Source organism: Phocoena sinus, chromosome X (assembly GCF_008692025.1).
Source record: "Phocoena sinus isolate mPhoSin1 chromosome X, mPhoSin1.pri, whole genome shotgun sequence".
In the NCBI taxonomy this organism is placed as follows: domain Eukaryota; kingdom Metazoa; phylum Chordata; class Mammalia; order Artiodactyla; family Phocoenidae; genus Phocoena; species Phocoena sinus.
In genome coordinates, this window is record NC_045784.1 from 42947615 (window position 1) to 42963561 (window position 15947).

General features: G+C 43.3%; 1 protein-coding gene across 1 annotated transcript; it reads left to right on the plus strand.

Moving 5' to 3' along the window:
• Positions 1-4420: 4420 nt before the first annotated feature.
• Positions 4421-7057, plus strand: LOC116747929 (sperm acrosome-associated protein 5-like). Its single transcript, XM_032620609.1, has 4 exons — positions 4421-4613; positions 5273-5431; positions 6692-6770; positions 6874-7057. The coding sequence occupies exons 1-4, from the start codon at positions 4436-4438 to the stop codon at positions 6971-6973; spliced, it is 516 nt and encodes a 171-aa protein (XP_032476500.1). The 5' UTR covers positions 4421-4435; the 3' UTR covers positions 6974-7057.
• Positions 7058-15947: the final 8890 nt, after the last annotated feature.

Here is a 15947-nt window from a genome sequence, read left to right on the forward strand (position 1 = left end):
TGGAGGAACAGAAACAGTGTCAGTGTGTTGGGAATATAGAAGGTGTGGGCAAGGGAGAAGTGAGTGGGTGCCAGATGCTGTAGGGCCTCCTCTGCCAGGGACAGAGCTCATGTCTCATTCTGACATAATGGGATGCCATTAAGGGGGATCAGATTTTTAAAACACCAGTCTGAAGCAATCTAGCATTATATATTAACTTTAAAAATACACGTAGATTAGACTCTTGTTTATTGCCTGTCTTGAACCGCTAGGACATGAGCTCCACAGGAATTTGCTTAAGCACCTCCCATATGCCAGGTAGTGTTCTAGATATTGGGAATACTGCAGGAGAGAAAACAGAACCAAACAAACAAACAAACGTGATGGAGACAGCCTGGTTGCAAACTCCCACCTACCAGCTGTGTAATCTAGGGCAGAACTCAACTCCTCTGTGCTGAATTTCCTCATGTATAAAATGGGGGATAATGACAGCACCTACCTCGTTAGGACTGTGGTGACAAATGAGCTGATAATTGTAAATGGCTTAGAACAATGCCTGGAACACAGCAAGTGCTGTGTAACTGATGATGATTAAAATAAAATTAGACGTGTGTATGTATAAAATTTTTTTTAATAAGAAGAAAAAAATAAAAAGATGACCTGCAGGCTGCTTTGTGGATGACAGATTGCAGAGGGCAAGGGCGAAAACAGGAAGAACAGTAGGGAGGCTCCTGCCAACAGGCCCAGCAAGTGATAATGGAGGCTCAGACCTAGCTCAGTATCTCCTGTGTGCCAGGCACTGTGTGAAGCACATGACATGACCTGCCTCAGATAGTCCCCACTTTCTGTGAACAATCCTGTGGTCCCACCCATCTTGTTAGGTGAGGAAACTGAGTCCCAGAGAGACTAAGTAACTTGCCCAAAGTCACACAGGTTCCCAAGATCGGATCCTTAACTTCTACCCAATAATACTCTTCTTTTGTTTATTCAGTATCCCACAGAACTTCCAGAAAATATCTGAGGGTGTTCATTCCAGAACCATTAAAACCAGGCAAGGAATATTTTTGGGGGGGCGGGCAGGAATATAGATGCAGCTTCCTAGCAGACAAAGCAAAGAGAGAAAGCAGGGAAGTAACTCAGGTCTCTTGCTCTCTTAAGGATCTGTACCTCCTGGGTACAAAACTTGTCAACTCTCTTAGTGAATTAGGATGTGGAAAATAGGAGGGCCTGGACCTTTAGGGCCCCTGTCAGTCTGGCCTCTTCCACCCTGTAAACATAACTTCTCCACCACCTTGTACACATATATATATACACACACCCCTGTGTGGAGGGGGAAATCCTATAGGGTTGGTGGGTGTTGGGGTACAGTGATTTCCAGCTCCAAAAATATTCTGAGCCAGTGATACAGCCCTGCAGAAACTGTCCCAGGGTTCACAGTGCATATCCACAAGCTATGTGAAACCAGATTTTCTGCTGTGGAGCTAGGATGCCCACTCTCTGTCCTGGGCATCCTCTACCATCAGTCCCTACAGGTACAAACTCATTCAGTGGCCTAAGCAGCAGGTAGCTAGGTGAAGGGGTGTGGAAAGCTGACAGGTAGCTGGTCCCACCACAGAATCTGCACGATGTGACATTCCAACCCAAAGGCCACCCCCACCTCGCTGGTGAGTCATTAAAACTGCTCTTAAGATACATTTTCTCAAAACTGTGGAAGTGTTGCCAATTGTGAGCAATCATTTTGGACCATGAGGTAGCAGGTTAGTTTGGCAGAGCTACAGCATACGAGCAGCCAGCTCTCTGGTGAGCTTGGAGCTGCCACTCTAGCCCTCCAAGAGAGGAATCCCTGCCTCCAAGAGAGGAATCCCCTTCCATCCTCTTGAAGCTATTGGTATTTAGGGTGGTATTGGTATGTGCAGCCAAACTGAATCCTGAACAATACATCAGACTTTTCTGTCTTGGCAGATGTGTCACTAAACAGAGACATGTGGGACCAGTGAGGGCAGGGGGCGGTGAATAATGGTGAATGAAGGACAAATTGGGAATGAATGGGGGCAAGGAGAGACAAAGGGGGATGGCAGGGAGGTGATGAACAGTAGAGTGGAGTGAATGTGGGTAGTGTGGGGCAGAGTGAGGAAATGACTACGCATTCGTTTTTTTTGTTTGTTTGTTTGTTTTTGCGGTACGCGGGCCTCTCACTGTTGTGGCCTCTCCCGTTGCAGAGCACAGGCTCCGGATGCGCAGGCTCAGCGGCCATGGCTCACGGGCCGAGCCGCTCCGCGGCATGTGGGATCTTCCCGGACCGGGGCACGAACCCATGTCCCCTGCATCGGCAGGCGGACTCTCAACCACTGCACCACCAGGGAAGCCCTACGCATTCAATTTAAGCTTATGGATGAGACTGAGTAAGTGATGGGAAAATGAGGCACCGTCTAAGCGACAAAAAGTGAAAGAGGGAGTGGACTGTGAGTGAATGGGGCAATGAAAGGTGGTGAATGTGAATGGGGTTGATAAAGCACGAGAGTGCAAGTTGAGAGGAATCCCCTTCCTCTCTTCACAAGAGTGAAGAGTGGAAACAGGGGTTACATCGGGAGTGACTTTAAATGAATGAGATAATGGGAGGCAGTGAAGATTGAGAAAGAATGGAGGTGACCAAGTGTAGAGTGAGTATGTGTGGATAACTTGGGCTAGTGTTTGGGAGTACTAAGGATTGAAGTGTAAATGAATGATGGTTTATGGGGCACAATATGAGTAAGGAGAGGTGAATTTAGGGAGAAAGTAGCAGTGAATGGAAGTCATGTGAGGCACAGAGGGAAGAATGGGGGACACAAGGGGCAGAATAAGAGGAAACAGAAATGAATACATGGTAGAATGTGAATAAGCGAATCGAGTCGAGTTTGTTTGAGTGGGGATACTACGAGGGAGGAGAGCGACCAGAGGTGAATAAGAGGCAGACTGGGATTAGATGGGGTTCCAGTAATGTGCAGAGATCCCAGTGGGAATGAGCAAAAGCATGGGCGTGAATGGAGGTAATGTTGGGCACAGTGAGAGGGGATGGAAGTAAAGAGCAGAAGAAGGTGAGTAACTGGGTATTGTGAGGCAAGGGGAGAGGGGATGAAGGTCACGTAGCCCAAGGTGAGTAAAGTGGGGGAAATGGAGCCCAATGTGAGCAAAAAGTGGTAAATCCGAGGCAGAGTGTGACTGAACGAGGGTACCGCGAGGCAGAGTGGGAGCAACTCAAAATGAATCGGGAGCAGAACAAGAGTGAAGAGTGGAAACAGGGGTTACATCGGGAGTGACTTTAAATGAATGAGATAATGGGAGGCAGTGAAGATTGAGAAAGAATGGAGGTGACCAAGTGTAGAGTGAGTATGTGTGGATAACTTGGGCTAGTGTTTGGGAGTAATACAGTTTCAGGAAATGCAGGTAATATGGGAGAAGCACTTGAGAGAATAGAAGTGAAGAAGGGGGAAGAAATAGAGTGAATGAGGGAGGGAATGAGGCCCAGAGTCAATGAACAAAGGTGAAGGATGGGCCACGTGAGAGCGGATGGGAGTCATTTGATGCAGTGTCAGGCAGTGAAGGTGAAAGTAGGAAATGAGAGTCTGAGTGGGAGTGAATGGAGGTGAAGAAGGAATAGGATGTGAGAGAGCTTGGGTAAGAGTAAGTAGAGGGTTAGGGAACTGCAGTAACACGAGGCCCAGTGTGAATGAGTATAGGTGGATAAGAGGCGGTGTAAGTGGACGAGGGAATAAAACGTAGAATGAGAACGGGGGTGAAAAAGCAGTAGAGTGAACATGTATATGTGATATGTAATGTGGGACAGAGTCTGATTAACTGGGTGTAACATGGGGCAGATTCCAGTAAATGAGGGTGGAACGAGCACACTAAGTGAAGAGAGGTGAAGGAGGTGCTGAGAATGAGTAAATAGAGGTAATGTGGAACAAAGGGGAGAGCACAGTGGTCATATTTTATAAAGCATGAGGAATCCGAGGTGGCAGTAGGCATGGTGTAGTGACCAGAGCTGACTACTCAGCAGAGTGGGGGAAATGGAGGTGATGCGGGGCAGAATGAGTGGAAATGGAGGTAACCAAGTGGTAGAGCATGATTAACGGGAGTAGAGTGGGACAGTGTTAAGGAATGTAGGGGAATGTGGGCTGAGTGTGAGGTCTAGTACCTGGGACCTGTCTGTCCTTTTTGTGTCCCAAGCCCCTCTCTCCCTGCATCCCTTTCTGATATCTCTGGGTTTCTCCCTGTCCTTGTCTCCTTCCACCTCTGTGTATACATTAGTATCTTTCTTTTTCTCTGTTTCTGTCTTTAACAGAGCTAGCACAGGGGAAGATGGTGAGATGCCCAACCCTCTGGCTTCTCTGTTCCAGAATCTGTCACTTAGACCTTCACAGAGCCCAAAATTCCAGCATACCCTTAGTTCTGAGCCCTGAAGGGTGAGTCTGAAGCAATGGGTCAGTTAGGAGGGCTTGTGCATGTCATAATGCAGGCCTGGGACACTATGGTGGTGACCCTGGCCATGCTGATGCCTGCCACTGTGGATGCCAAGATCTTCCAACGCTGCGACCTGGCAATGAAGCTGGAGGAGGCGGGCCTCAACAGCTTCAAGGGCTACACCATTGGAGGCTGTGAGACTCGTCACCCCATGCCACGAGCCACCCACCACACTCAGACCCAAGCCCTCCCCCATTGCCATTTGTTACCTCCCAGGCTAGGGAATGATCCTCTCAGTCACCCGCTGACTATGATGAGTACTTTAACTAACTCTAGTTTCATCATCATTGCCTTCACAACCATTTACCCTCATCTCTACTAACACCACCATCCTTACCATCAATGTCATCACTGCTGTTATCACCATGGATACCATCACCACCACCATTACTGGTATCTCACCAGAATCACCAACATCAACCCCAAACCAAGAATTCACCCCCAACAACTAAGATGAAAACCATCCCTGGGGGCTTCCCTGGTGGCGCAGTGGTTGAGAGTCCACCTACCGATGCAGGGGATGCGGGTTTGTGCCCTGGTCCAGGAGGCTCCCACATGCCACAGAGCAGCTGGGCCCGTGAGCCATGGCCGCTGAGCCTGCACGTCCGGAGCCTGTGCTCCACAACGGGAGAGGCCACAACAGTGAGAGGCCCGCGTACCGCAAAAAAACCCAAAAAACAAAAAAGCAAGCAAACAAACAAAAAAACCCATCCCTGCCCCATTCCCTCATCCTACCCTCTCCCCTATTCCCAAGACCCATGCCCATCTGCTACCTCCCCCCTCCCTGCCCCAGTGCTGTGCATGGCACACTATGAAAGTGGCTTTGACACCTCCTTCGTGGACCGCAATCCTGATGGCAGCAGTGCATATGGCATTTTCCAGCTGAACTCCACCTGGTGGTGTGACAGTGGTGTTACACCTACCCAGAACCTCTGTCACGTGGAGTGTCATGGTGAGGCAGCATTGAGGACACCTTGAAGCCCTGCCTGGCCTCACTCCCCAACACGCAGAGGGCAAGACTGTCTAAGCCATAGCCTTGAGTAACAAGCAGAAAAATGATAGGGAAAGGAGCAGACTTGCCTGGGCTGTTACAGACACCAGCCTGTATCCTTACCCAGACTGCACTGAGATGTTGTCTAGGTAAGGAGGTCTAGGTAAGGAGATGTTGTCTAGGTAAGGAGGACTCAGAGCTCCCAAGTCCATTTTCTAGGACTCAGGAAACAATACACTTAGCTCCAAGTGGAATGGAGGGGGAAACTGTCCTGATTTGGGGTTGGGGTTGTCCAGGCCCTGAAGGAAGAAGCAGATATCTGTCTGTAGGAACAGAAACAAGGTACCTCTGTGCAGAAAGGAGAGAATTTTCCAGACGAGAGTGTGGTATTGTTGAGGACAAAATTGAATAGCAGTAGAAGTTGTTCAGGGTTGGCCAAAATGGTGTTTGAGGTTGTCCAAGATAGGCCAAAATGGAGACTGTGGTTATTTGGGACCAGCCCAAGTGGAGGTTGAAGTTGTCCAAGTCCTGCCACAGTGACAGAAGAGATCACCCAGGACTTGCCGGCTTGAAGGCTGAGGTTATCCAGGACTAGTCAACATAGTGGTTGAGATCATTAACTAGTCAGAATGGCAGTTAAGGTCATCCTCGTCTAGCCACCATAGCAGTTGATGTCATCTAGGACCAGGCACCATGGTAGCTGAAGTTGAACAGGACTAGCCAACATAGAGACTGAGGTCACTTGTAACTAGTAAAAATGGGTGTTGATGTTATCCAGGACCTGACAACATAGTGTTTGAAGAGTCCCCAGGACTGACCAACCTTGCAGTGGAGTGGCTTTCCAGCCAGCCAACAGCCATTGCAGTTGAGATCATTCATAACCACACAAAATGACAGTTGAAGTCATCTGGAACTGGCCAACATGGAGTCTGAGGTTGTCCAGGACCAGCCAATATGGTGGTTGAGGTTATTCATAACCAACAAACATGACAGTCAAGATCACTCAGGATCAGTCAATGAGTTAAGGTTGTACAGAACCAGTCAACATGGCAGTTGATGTAATTCATAGCCAGCTAATAAGTGAATCAAGGTCATCTAAGATCAGGCAGTATAGTGGTTGAAGTTATTCAGGCCCCAAGAAACCCAGAACCCCTTGTCCCTTCATACACTGTCACCCTGTCCCCAATACACCAGATTACTATATCCCTCTCTTCCTCCTAGAACTGTTCAACCGCCATATTCTGGATGACATCATGTGTGCCAAGCAGATAGTGTCCTCACAAAATGGTATGAATACCTGGTAAGTCTCATGGGATGTCTTGGACTCTGGGCAGCGGGGATAGTGGCACTACCACCCCATCAGCCTGTCCACTTCATCCTCCCTCTCTCCCTTCATTTCCCAGGGATTCTTGGAGCCAGCACTATTCTGGCCATGATTTATCTGAATGGCTCAAGGGGTGTCATATGTATGCAAAACCTTACACAACAGAAATTAATTCATGACTCAGCTTCCCAGAGATAGAGATTTCATTTTCCTTTCTGTCCTTTCTTTTGTGGATTTAATAAAGGATGATATCTGTAAACAATTCAAGAGATCCCTGATGTCTGACTCTCTTCATTTTTCCAATGCCTGAAGGTACCCCTATTCAATCACTCCCTCCATATATTCAAAGCTGTAATCAGGGGACACAAGCTCACTCAGGGTTGGGATGGAGGATAATGTAGTGATTAAGAGCATAGGTTCTCCTGGGTTCAGAAATAATCTCTACCACTTACTGTCCCCAAGTTGCCTTGGGTAAGGCACTTAATTTCTTTGTGCCTCAGTTTCCTCATCTGCAAAATGAGAATGATAGTGGTAGTAACTATCTCATGGGTTGTTGAGAGAATTAAATGAATTAATGTTTGTAAAGCACATAAAGTGTTTAGTACACAGGACAATTCTAGGTCTGGAAATAGAAGGGTGGGGTGGGGAGGTATGAAAATTGGCTTCCCTTAAAAAGTATCACTCTCAGTTGAAGTAACTACAGGGTCTTTAATTAAGGTAGATACAGTCTCTTCAGGGGAAAATGGAATTGGTTTCAGCTGACAGAGGAAGCTCAGTGGGAATTAGGATTTTAAAGTATTCACATTCTCCCACATCCTCCCACATTATTACCATTCTAACTCTCAGCCCCCAACTCCTTCTTTCATGATCTGTAACCAAAGTTTCAAATGACAAACTGGAAATTTAGGCCAGGAATTCAATGGATGCACAAGGTAATAATTATCTTTACAGAATCCCCGGGTTTCGGTCTATGTCTTGAGCAGAGAATTTAGGAATTTGAACTTGCCATTCTTTCTCTTTGTGCTGACCAGCCCCATTGGAAGCAGCCACCCTCGTGAGGAAGCAGTCCCTCACGTCCTTTGTACTCTTTGGTTGGGGTGGATATTCAACTACCCAAAGCCTTGTTTTCAGTGTTGACTTCATCCAGATAAGCACAGATGATCATTAAAGCAGTTATCTGCCACTGCATGCCAAGGGATGCCAGAGCCCCCTTCCTTAATGCCACGTGGATTTCCCCTGCCTTCAGCCCCAACCAGCCTAGATAACCAAATCTCGCATTTCCCTGGGGTCCGTTAAAGGTACTATCACTCTGGATACCAATTTCTGAATGAGATAGTTATTTATCAAAAGCAGCATAAATAAACTCTGGTGAATTTAAGTAAAAAGCAGATCTCCTTAAAGCCTATCAGGTAGCTCATAGTATTTCTGGGAAGACTGCATGATCTAGCTCAGACAGGGGGAAGGTCCACACAAAGAAGAAGCCAAAATCTTGAACGTAGAATAGGTTGGGGCAAGAATATTGGCATTATCAACTGTTGCTACTTCTGAAAACTGGATTTGATGCCCTAGTGTTTCCTTTACATTTTTCCGATTATGCATCCTTTCTAATAATTTACAACATTTATAGTATATTTATCATTGTTATTCCTTTAGTGGTTATCTTTAAATCTCTAATTTTATATCATTTGATAAACTCTTTTTTCGGTAGATAGCACTTATTCCCCATTATGGAAGATGTGAAAGCAGCTGTTCTTCATAATAGACTGTATTAGGTTTTTTTCTATGAGAGTTTGATATTAAATCTGGAATATTTCCCTTAATATCATTGCCATGGGACTATGTTTATCAAAATCAATTAAATTGGGTTTCTCTTGATACCTGTGCCCAGATTTACCATGAGGTTTGGCTCTCATATATTCAAGGCTTCAAAGGACTGCAGTCTTGAACAACCTCTCTGATGTAAAATAGTCATTCACTATATACCCATGATAACAACTACAGAGGCCAAGTATTTTGCACCAGGATCTTGGCTCTTGCTATTCCTTATGCCTGGAATGTTCGTACCCCCAGTATGGCTGGCTCCTTATTTTTAGAAAGACCTTCCCTGACCACCTTAGCTAAGGCATGATCCTTTCACCTCATCTTTTTCTTTTCCTTTCACTTTTTTATGAAGGATTTTCCATTTTCAGTTCTTTTGCAAAGTTTCTCTTTTCTCTGAGTTCTTTAATCCATGATGAACTTTAACTTCTGGAAGGTTTTTCTTATATTCAGGAAAGCCATAGGGTTTCTCGCCTATGTGGGTTCTTCGATGTAGAGTGAGTTTTGACTTCTCTCTGAAGGCTCTACTACACTTATCACATTTATAGGGTTTCTCTCGTGTGTGAGTTCTTTGATGTATAACGAGATATGATTTCAGGGAGAAAGCTTTCTCACATACATTACACTCATAGGGTTTCTCCCCTGTGTGAACTCTCAAATGAATAATGAGATATGACTACTGGAAGAAAACTTTATCACATTCATTGCATTCATGGGATTTCTCAAATTTTTCTCCTGTATGAGCTCTCCAATGTAACATAAGATAGTACTTCAGGGAGAAGACTTTCCCACATACAGTACAGTACATCCATAGTTTTTTTCTACTGTATGAATTCTTTGATGAGCACTGAGATTCAGCTTAAGGGTGAAGGCTCCTCCACAGTCTAAACACACATAAGGTTTCTCTCCTGTATGAGTTCTTTGATGTCTACGCGATTTTGATTTCTCTCTGAAGGATTTGCCACATTCATTACATTCATAGGGTTTCTCTCCTGTGTGTGTTCTCTGATATGTACCTGTTTGGTTTTTTTTTTGTTTTTTTTTGGTTTTTTTGCAGTACGCGGGCCTCTCACTGTTGCGGCCTCTCCTGTTGCGGAGCACAGGCTCCGGACAGGCAGGCTCAGCCGCCATGGCTCACGGGCCCAGCCGCTCCGTGGCATGTGGGATCTTCCCGGACCGGGGCACGAACCCGTGTCCCCTGCATCGGCAGACAGACTCTCAACCACTGCGCCACCAGGGAAGCCCTGATATGTACCTTTTGATTGAAGGTTCTCGCATATTCATTACATTCACAGGATTTCTCTTCTGTGTGAGTTCTTTGATATATAATGAGCTTTGTCTTTTCTTGGAAGGCTTTGCCACATTCGTTGCATGTATATGGTTTATCACCTGTGTGCGTTCTCTGATGTATATGCAGTGCTGATTTCTCTCTGAAGGATTTGCCACATTCATTACATTCAAAGAGTTTCTCTCTTTTGTGCGTTGTACTTCTGATATACACTGAAGTGTGCCTTCTTGTTGAAGGCTTTTCTGTATTCTGTACATCTGTAGGGTTTTTCTCCTACATGAGTGATCTGATTAGCAATAAGGAGTGAATTCTTGCTGAAAGTTTTTCTACACTCAGGAAATTAACAGATTTTCTCTCCAGCTTGAGTTATATTATGCTGAACAAAGAATGGGTTATGCTTATGACCTTTTCCACCCACATTATGGTCATGGGATTTCATTCCATTATTTTTCTCAAGCCTGCCATGAATTAATAATTTTCCACATCCATTACATTCATAACATTCTGAGCTGCAAAGCCTCTATTATGACCGAGTAAACCCTAATTATCTTGAAAACTTTTCTGAGTCATATATATAGGGAGTGTGTAATGAAGAAACCACCCTTGTGCTCTGAGGAAGTGGGTTTACAAATCCATTATATTCGTGACCTCTATCCTTAGTCAAATTTTTCTCATTAATGGATATAGCTTGTCTCAGGTGTCTGTTTTGGTTTTTCTGGTACCTCTCCAGCTGGTCAACTTGCCAGACTTCTAGAAAGAAGAATAATAAACCATACCGTGTGAATACACCTTTTGTCAGAAGCAGACCTTTGTAGGGTTGACTTTTATTTTCTTTTTACTAGATACCAGTCAGAAAGAAATTCGAAGCACATGTCTCTCCTATATGCTGAGCTTAAGGGGAAAAAAGCTCAAATTGCTCTAATAGATATTGGAACAGGAGAGTAACAATAAATATAAGTGACTTTGATTGTTTAAGAAAAGTACCTTAAAATTGAGGAGAGAAAGTGAAAATAGGTTTAGGTAGCCACTGAGTAGGAAAAAAGGATTTTTTGAAATGGTATCAGATCTAGGATTTGGAGGGAGGGGACTCAAAATAGGATGGAAAGAGCCTTTCAGGAAGGCTGAAAATAACTGAGGTGACCAAGGGAAGAAGCAGAAGGACAAGGCCAATTATAGTCAAGTTCCTCTCCATCTCATTCCAAGATTATCATGAGACAGTAACTCACAAAACTAACAATTTGGAGTTAGAAAAAAAAAGTTCATATGCTTTAGGAAGATATTTCTGAGCTTTAAGAGATGTCTGGCACTCACTGACACACTGGAGTCTTACCCTCATCATCTCCCACCTATTCATTTCTTATTTACCTGTACAACTCGAACTTGAGATTTCTCTCTCTATGATCCAAAGTCCTCGCTTCTCCAAAGAGGTAATCATATCTACTTCAGTAACAGGATACCCTGTAATGGGAAATGATACAAGACTTGGGTACATCTGTGTGGGCTTCAGGGCCTCAAAGTAATTAGTAAGGTACATTTTAATAAGCATAAGTTTCACATGAGAGGTGAAAATACAAACACCTTGTTCAGTCTAAGAGCAATTAAGAATCTTTAGTTCCTCAGAAATAGACTCACAGACATAGAAAACAAACTTATGGTTACCAAAGGGGAAAGAGAGGGGGAGGAGGGATAAATTAGGTGTATGGGATTAATAGATACAAACTACGATACATAAAATAGATAAGCAACAAGGATTTACTGTATAACACAGGAACTATATTCAATATCTTATAATAACCTATAATAGAAAAGAATCTCAAAAAATATATGTATATATATAACTGAATCACCTTGCTATACACCTGAAACAAATACAATATTGTAAATCAACTATACTTTTATAAAAAATTTTTTTAAAGAATCTTATGGTTACTAAAGGGGAAAGGGAGTGGGGGAGGGATAAATTAGGAGTTTGGGATTAGCAGATACAAATTACTATATGTAAAACAGATAAACAACAAGGACCTACTGTATAGCACAGGGAACTATATTCAATATACTGTAATAAACCATAATGGAGGGACTTCCCTGGTGGTCCAATGTTTAAGACTCCACGCTTCCACTGCAGGGGACGCAGGTTCAATCCCTGGTCAGGGAACTAAGATCCCATATGCCGCGTGGCACAGCCAAAAAAATGGAAAAAAAAATAAACACGATGGAAAAGAAGATGAAAAAGAATATATATATATATGTATATATAACTTAATCACTTTGCTGTACACCAGAAACTAACACAACGTTGTAAATCAACTATGCATCAATAAATAAAAATAAGAATCTTTAGTTCCTGGAACTTGAGGTCAAAGTATTACTACACTTCAGAGATGGAAAGTTGTTCTATTGGGTACACTATGAATTACTCAGGGAATCTGTACTCACCCACAGAGACCAAATGGCTATAGTTCTCCAGCATCACATCTTTGTACAGGGTTCTCTGAGTAGGGTCCAGATGATTCCACTCCTCCTGGGTGAAGTCCACAGACACATCTTCGAATGACACCAATCCCTGTAATTACATACTTCTATTCAATCAGTTTGATAAAAATTAAAATAATATATTATTTAAATTATGTATTTATTTATTTATTTATGCTGCATGAGGTCTTTCTTCTTTTTTCCAGAGTTCAAATTTTTCCTATTGTCTTATAATTTTTTAACTTATTTGTTCATGGCAGGATCCTAAATAGCTTCAAGCATTGAAGTTGGGCTATATGTTTCTTTTTTTTTACATCTTTATTGGAGTATAATTGCGTTACAATAGTGTGTTAGTTTCTGCTTTATAACAAAGTGAATCAGTTATACATATACATATGTTCCCATATCTCTTCCCTCTTGCGTCTCCCTCCCTCCCACCCCTCTAGGTGGTCACAAAGCACCCAGCTGATCTCCCTGTGCTATGCGGCTGCTTCCCACTAGCTACCTATTTTACGTTTGGTAGTGTATATATGTCCATGCCACTCTCTCACTTTGTCACAGCTTACCCTTCCCCCTCCCCATATCTTCAAGTCCATTCCCTAGTAGGTCTGTGTCTTTATTCCTGTCTTACCCCTTCTTCATGACATTGTTTTTTCTTAGATTCCATATATATGTGTTAGCATACGGTATTTGTATTTCTCTTTCTGACTTACTTCACTCTGTATGACAGACTCTAGGTCCATCCACCTCCCTACAATTAACTCAATTTCGTTTCTTTTTATGGCTGAGTAATATTCCATTGTATATATGTGCCACATCTTCTGTATCCATTCATCTGATAATGGACACTTAGGTTGCTTCCATGTCCTGGCTATTGTAAATAGAGCTGCAATGAACATTTTGGTAGATGACTCCTTCTGAATTATGGTTTTCTCAGGGTATATGCCCAGTAGTGGGATTGCTGGGTCATATGGTAGTTCTATTTGTAGTATTTTAAGGAACCTCCATACTGTTCTCCATAGTGTCTCTATCAGTTCACATTCCCACAAGCAGTGCAAGAGTGTTCCCTTTTCTCCAGACCCTCTCCAGCATTTATTGTTTCTAGATTTTTTGATGATGGCCATTCTGACTGGTGTGAGATGATATCTCATTGTAGTTTTTTTTTTTTTGCCATCATCATGCCATCTTATTTAAAGTTCATTAATTTTTTTAGATAGATGATACATGGAGAAGTTTCAAAATGTGAAAGTTAAAACATACATACAATAAAAAGCCTCCGTCTCACCCCTTCTCCTAGCCACCCAGGCTTCCTCTCACCAAGCAGGCACTATACTCTCTAGCTGCCCAGATAAGGTAGGAAATAGGACAATTTACAAAGTTCTCAAGGATCAAGGTTTATCACAAAAGAAAGGCACTTTTTTTTTTGAGGGAGGAGAATTTTAAGCTCTTAACGAAATTTGTCAAAAGGATGCCTACACAGCAAATGCTCTTGAGTAAAATCATGGAAAATAAACTCAGTAATATCTATGGACAACGTAGAGGAGTTCCTCATTTCTGAGCTCTTCATCTGTTTCAGAATTTAAAGAAATACTTTGTTGAATTCCCCAAATTCTGTCCCATTAAAAAAATCAAGAAGGACAGACTTTGACCTGGATATTTTGAGGGAAGAATTTACCCCAAACCTCATTTATTTCTGCCCTCGAGGAACCTTAGCTCCTGAGTTATGTTTAATTTTGAAAAGGACTACAACCTGATTTGATTCTAAGATAATTCGTCCTCCAGATGAAGCGCTGTGTAACTGAATGGGGAAATCTTTTGGCTAAAATTGTTTAGTGTTATCTATTTACATATGACAGTGCAACTGACAAGAGTTTGGTTTGACATAATTACTATTTAGCTGTTCTCCTAGGCAGTAATTGGTCAACAGATTCAACTGCTTTTAGAGGCCACTCCTGGAATGTGAAAGTGGTGCCATTTGATCAGCATAAAAAGAGTCCTTCTCTTCTGTTGGCCAAATAGGTACCTTGGATTTGGAGCTAGTACCAAATAGTCCAGGTACAAGTTAAACTCAGAAGGGGTTGTGTGCCACTGAAAAGATGCTATAGTTGTCGGAAAGTGAATCCTGTCAGCTCTGATTCTCAGACTAGTAGGGAATTAAATGCGGTAAAGGGGTATTAAAAACCCTGGGTCAATGCACATTTTATGTATTCTGGCCATAAATCATTGCCTGTAGAATGAAGGACTGACACCAGATCAGTAATTGCCAGAAAAATTAAAATTTTCATTAAATGAAACAAAAAGCAACATTTGAACAGTTAAACCTCAAACCAGCCTGCTTTCCAGGGGGCATAAGAGGTGGAGTGACTCAGGCCTGGACCTTGTTGAGCAGAGCTGGCATTGAGGAAATGAGAGGAGGTGAAATGGGTCTATATCTCATTTTTGTTTTCAATGGTCTTTGGGTCCATCTAGTTAATGGAGGTACAGATTTCTCCAAAAATCAGACCTGTAAATTGCAGTAGGTTAAAGAGCTCCCAGGGCAGGGCTTCCTTGGGACCCTTCTCTGGCTTAAGCCTTGTCTTAGGGAGTGTACTGGAAGCAAAACAAGAGCCCTTGTCCCGAAGCTGCAGCAGCAGAGCCGGGCCTTGACAGAGATCTGTAAGTCACAGTTCCTCCCATCACAGTCCTGTGAAAACAAAGCCCCAGCCACCAAGTACAGTCTAAGGGCCAGGCCTCCCACTGAGGTCTGTGGGAGCCCCTCCCCTGCCCCTCCACCCCTGCCACGTGTGAACCCAAGGCAGCTTTCTCAGAAGTACACAAAAACCACGTGCTTCCTTGCTAGGCTGTCTCTTTTTCTTGGCTCCCTAACAGTTCCTTCCCAGATATGGGGCAGAAAAAAAGGGGCTGGATTCTCCACCAGAAAGCTCTGTTTCTGGGTTTAATTGATCTCTAGTTCATGGCGGCAATGGCTCTTTGGCCCACCCTGGCCTCTTCTCATCTTTCAACCAAATAGTTAATAACCTGTAAACATATAAATAGCTGTCCAAGGGGATCCACATATTTAAAAAGCCCTGAGGTGAATCTTATTTTTTAAGTTTTCTATTTTTTAATTAATTAATTTTTTACATCTTTATTGGAGTATAATTGCTTTACAATGGTGTGTTAGTTTCTGCTTTATAACAAAGTGAATCAGTTATACATATACATATGTTCACATATCTCTTACCTCTTGTGTCTCCCTCCCGCCCACCCTCCCTATCCCACCCCTCCAGGTCGTCACAAAGCACCGAGCTGATCTCCTTGTGCTATGCGGCTGCTTCCCACTAGCTATCTACCTCACGTTTGTCAGTGTATATATGTCCATGTCACTCTCTCGATTTGTCGCAGCTTACCCTTCCCCCTCCCCATATCCTCAAGTCCATTCTCTAGTAGGACTTTATTCCTGTCTTACCCCTAGGTTCTTCATGACATTGTTTTTTCATTGTTTTTTCTATGTGTTAGCATACGGTATTTGTATTTCTCTTTCTGACTTACTTCACTCTATATGACAGACTCTAGGTCTATCCACCTCATTACAA

What these genes read in the sequence shown, in the direction of transcription:
- LOC116747929 (XM_032620609.1), top strand. Translation starts at nt 4,436, where the DNA reads ATGGGTCAGTTAGGAGGGCTTGTGCATGTCATAATGCAGGCCTGGGAC. An exon ending in GGGCTACACCATTGGAGGCT is followed by an intron (nt 4,614 to 5,272) that starts GTGAGACTCGTC and finishes TCCCTGCCCCAG; the next exon opens with TGCTGTGCATGGCACACTAT. An exon ending in CAAAATGGTATGAATACCTG is followed by an intron (nt 6,771 to 6,873) that starts GTAAGTCTCATG and finishes TTCATTTCCCAG; the next exon opens with GGATTCTTGGAGCCAGCACT.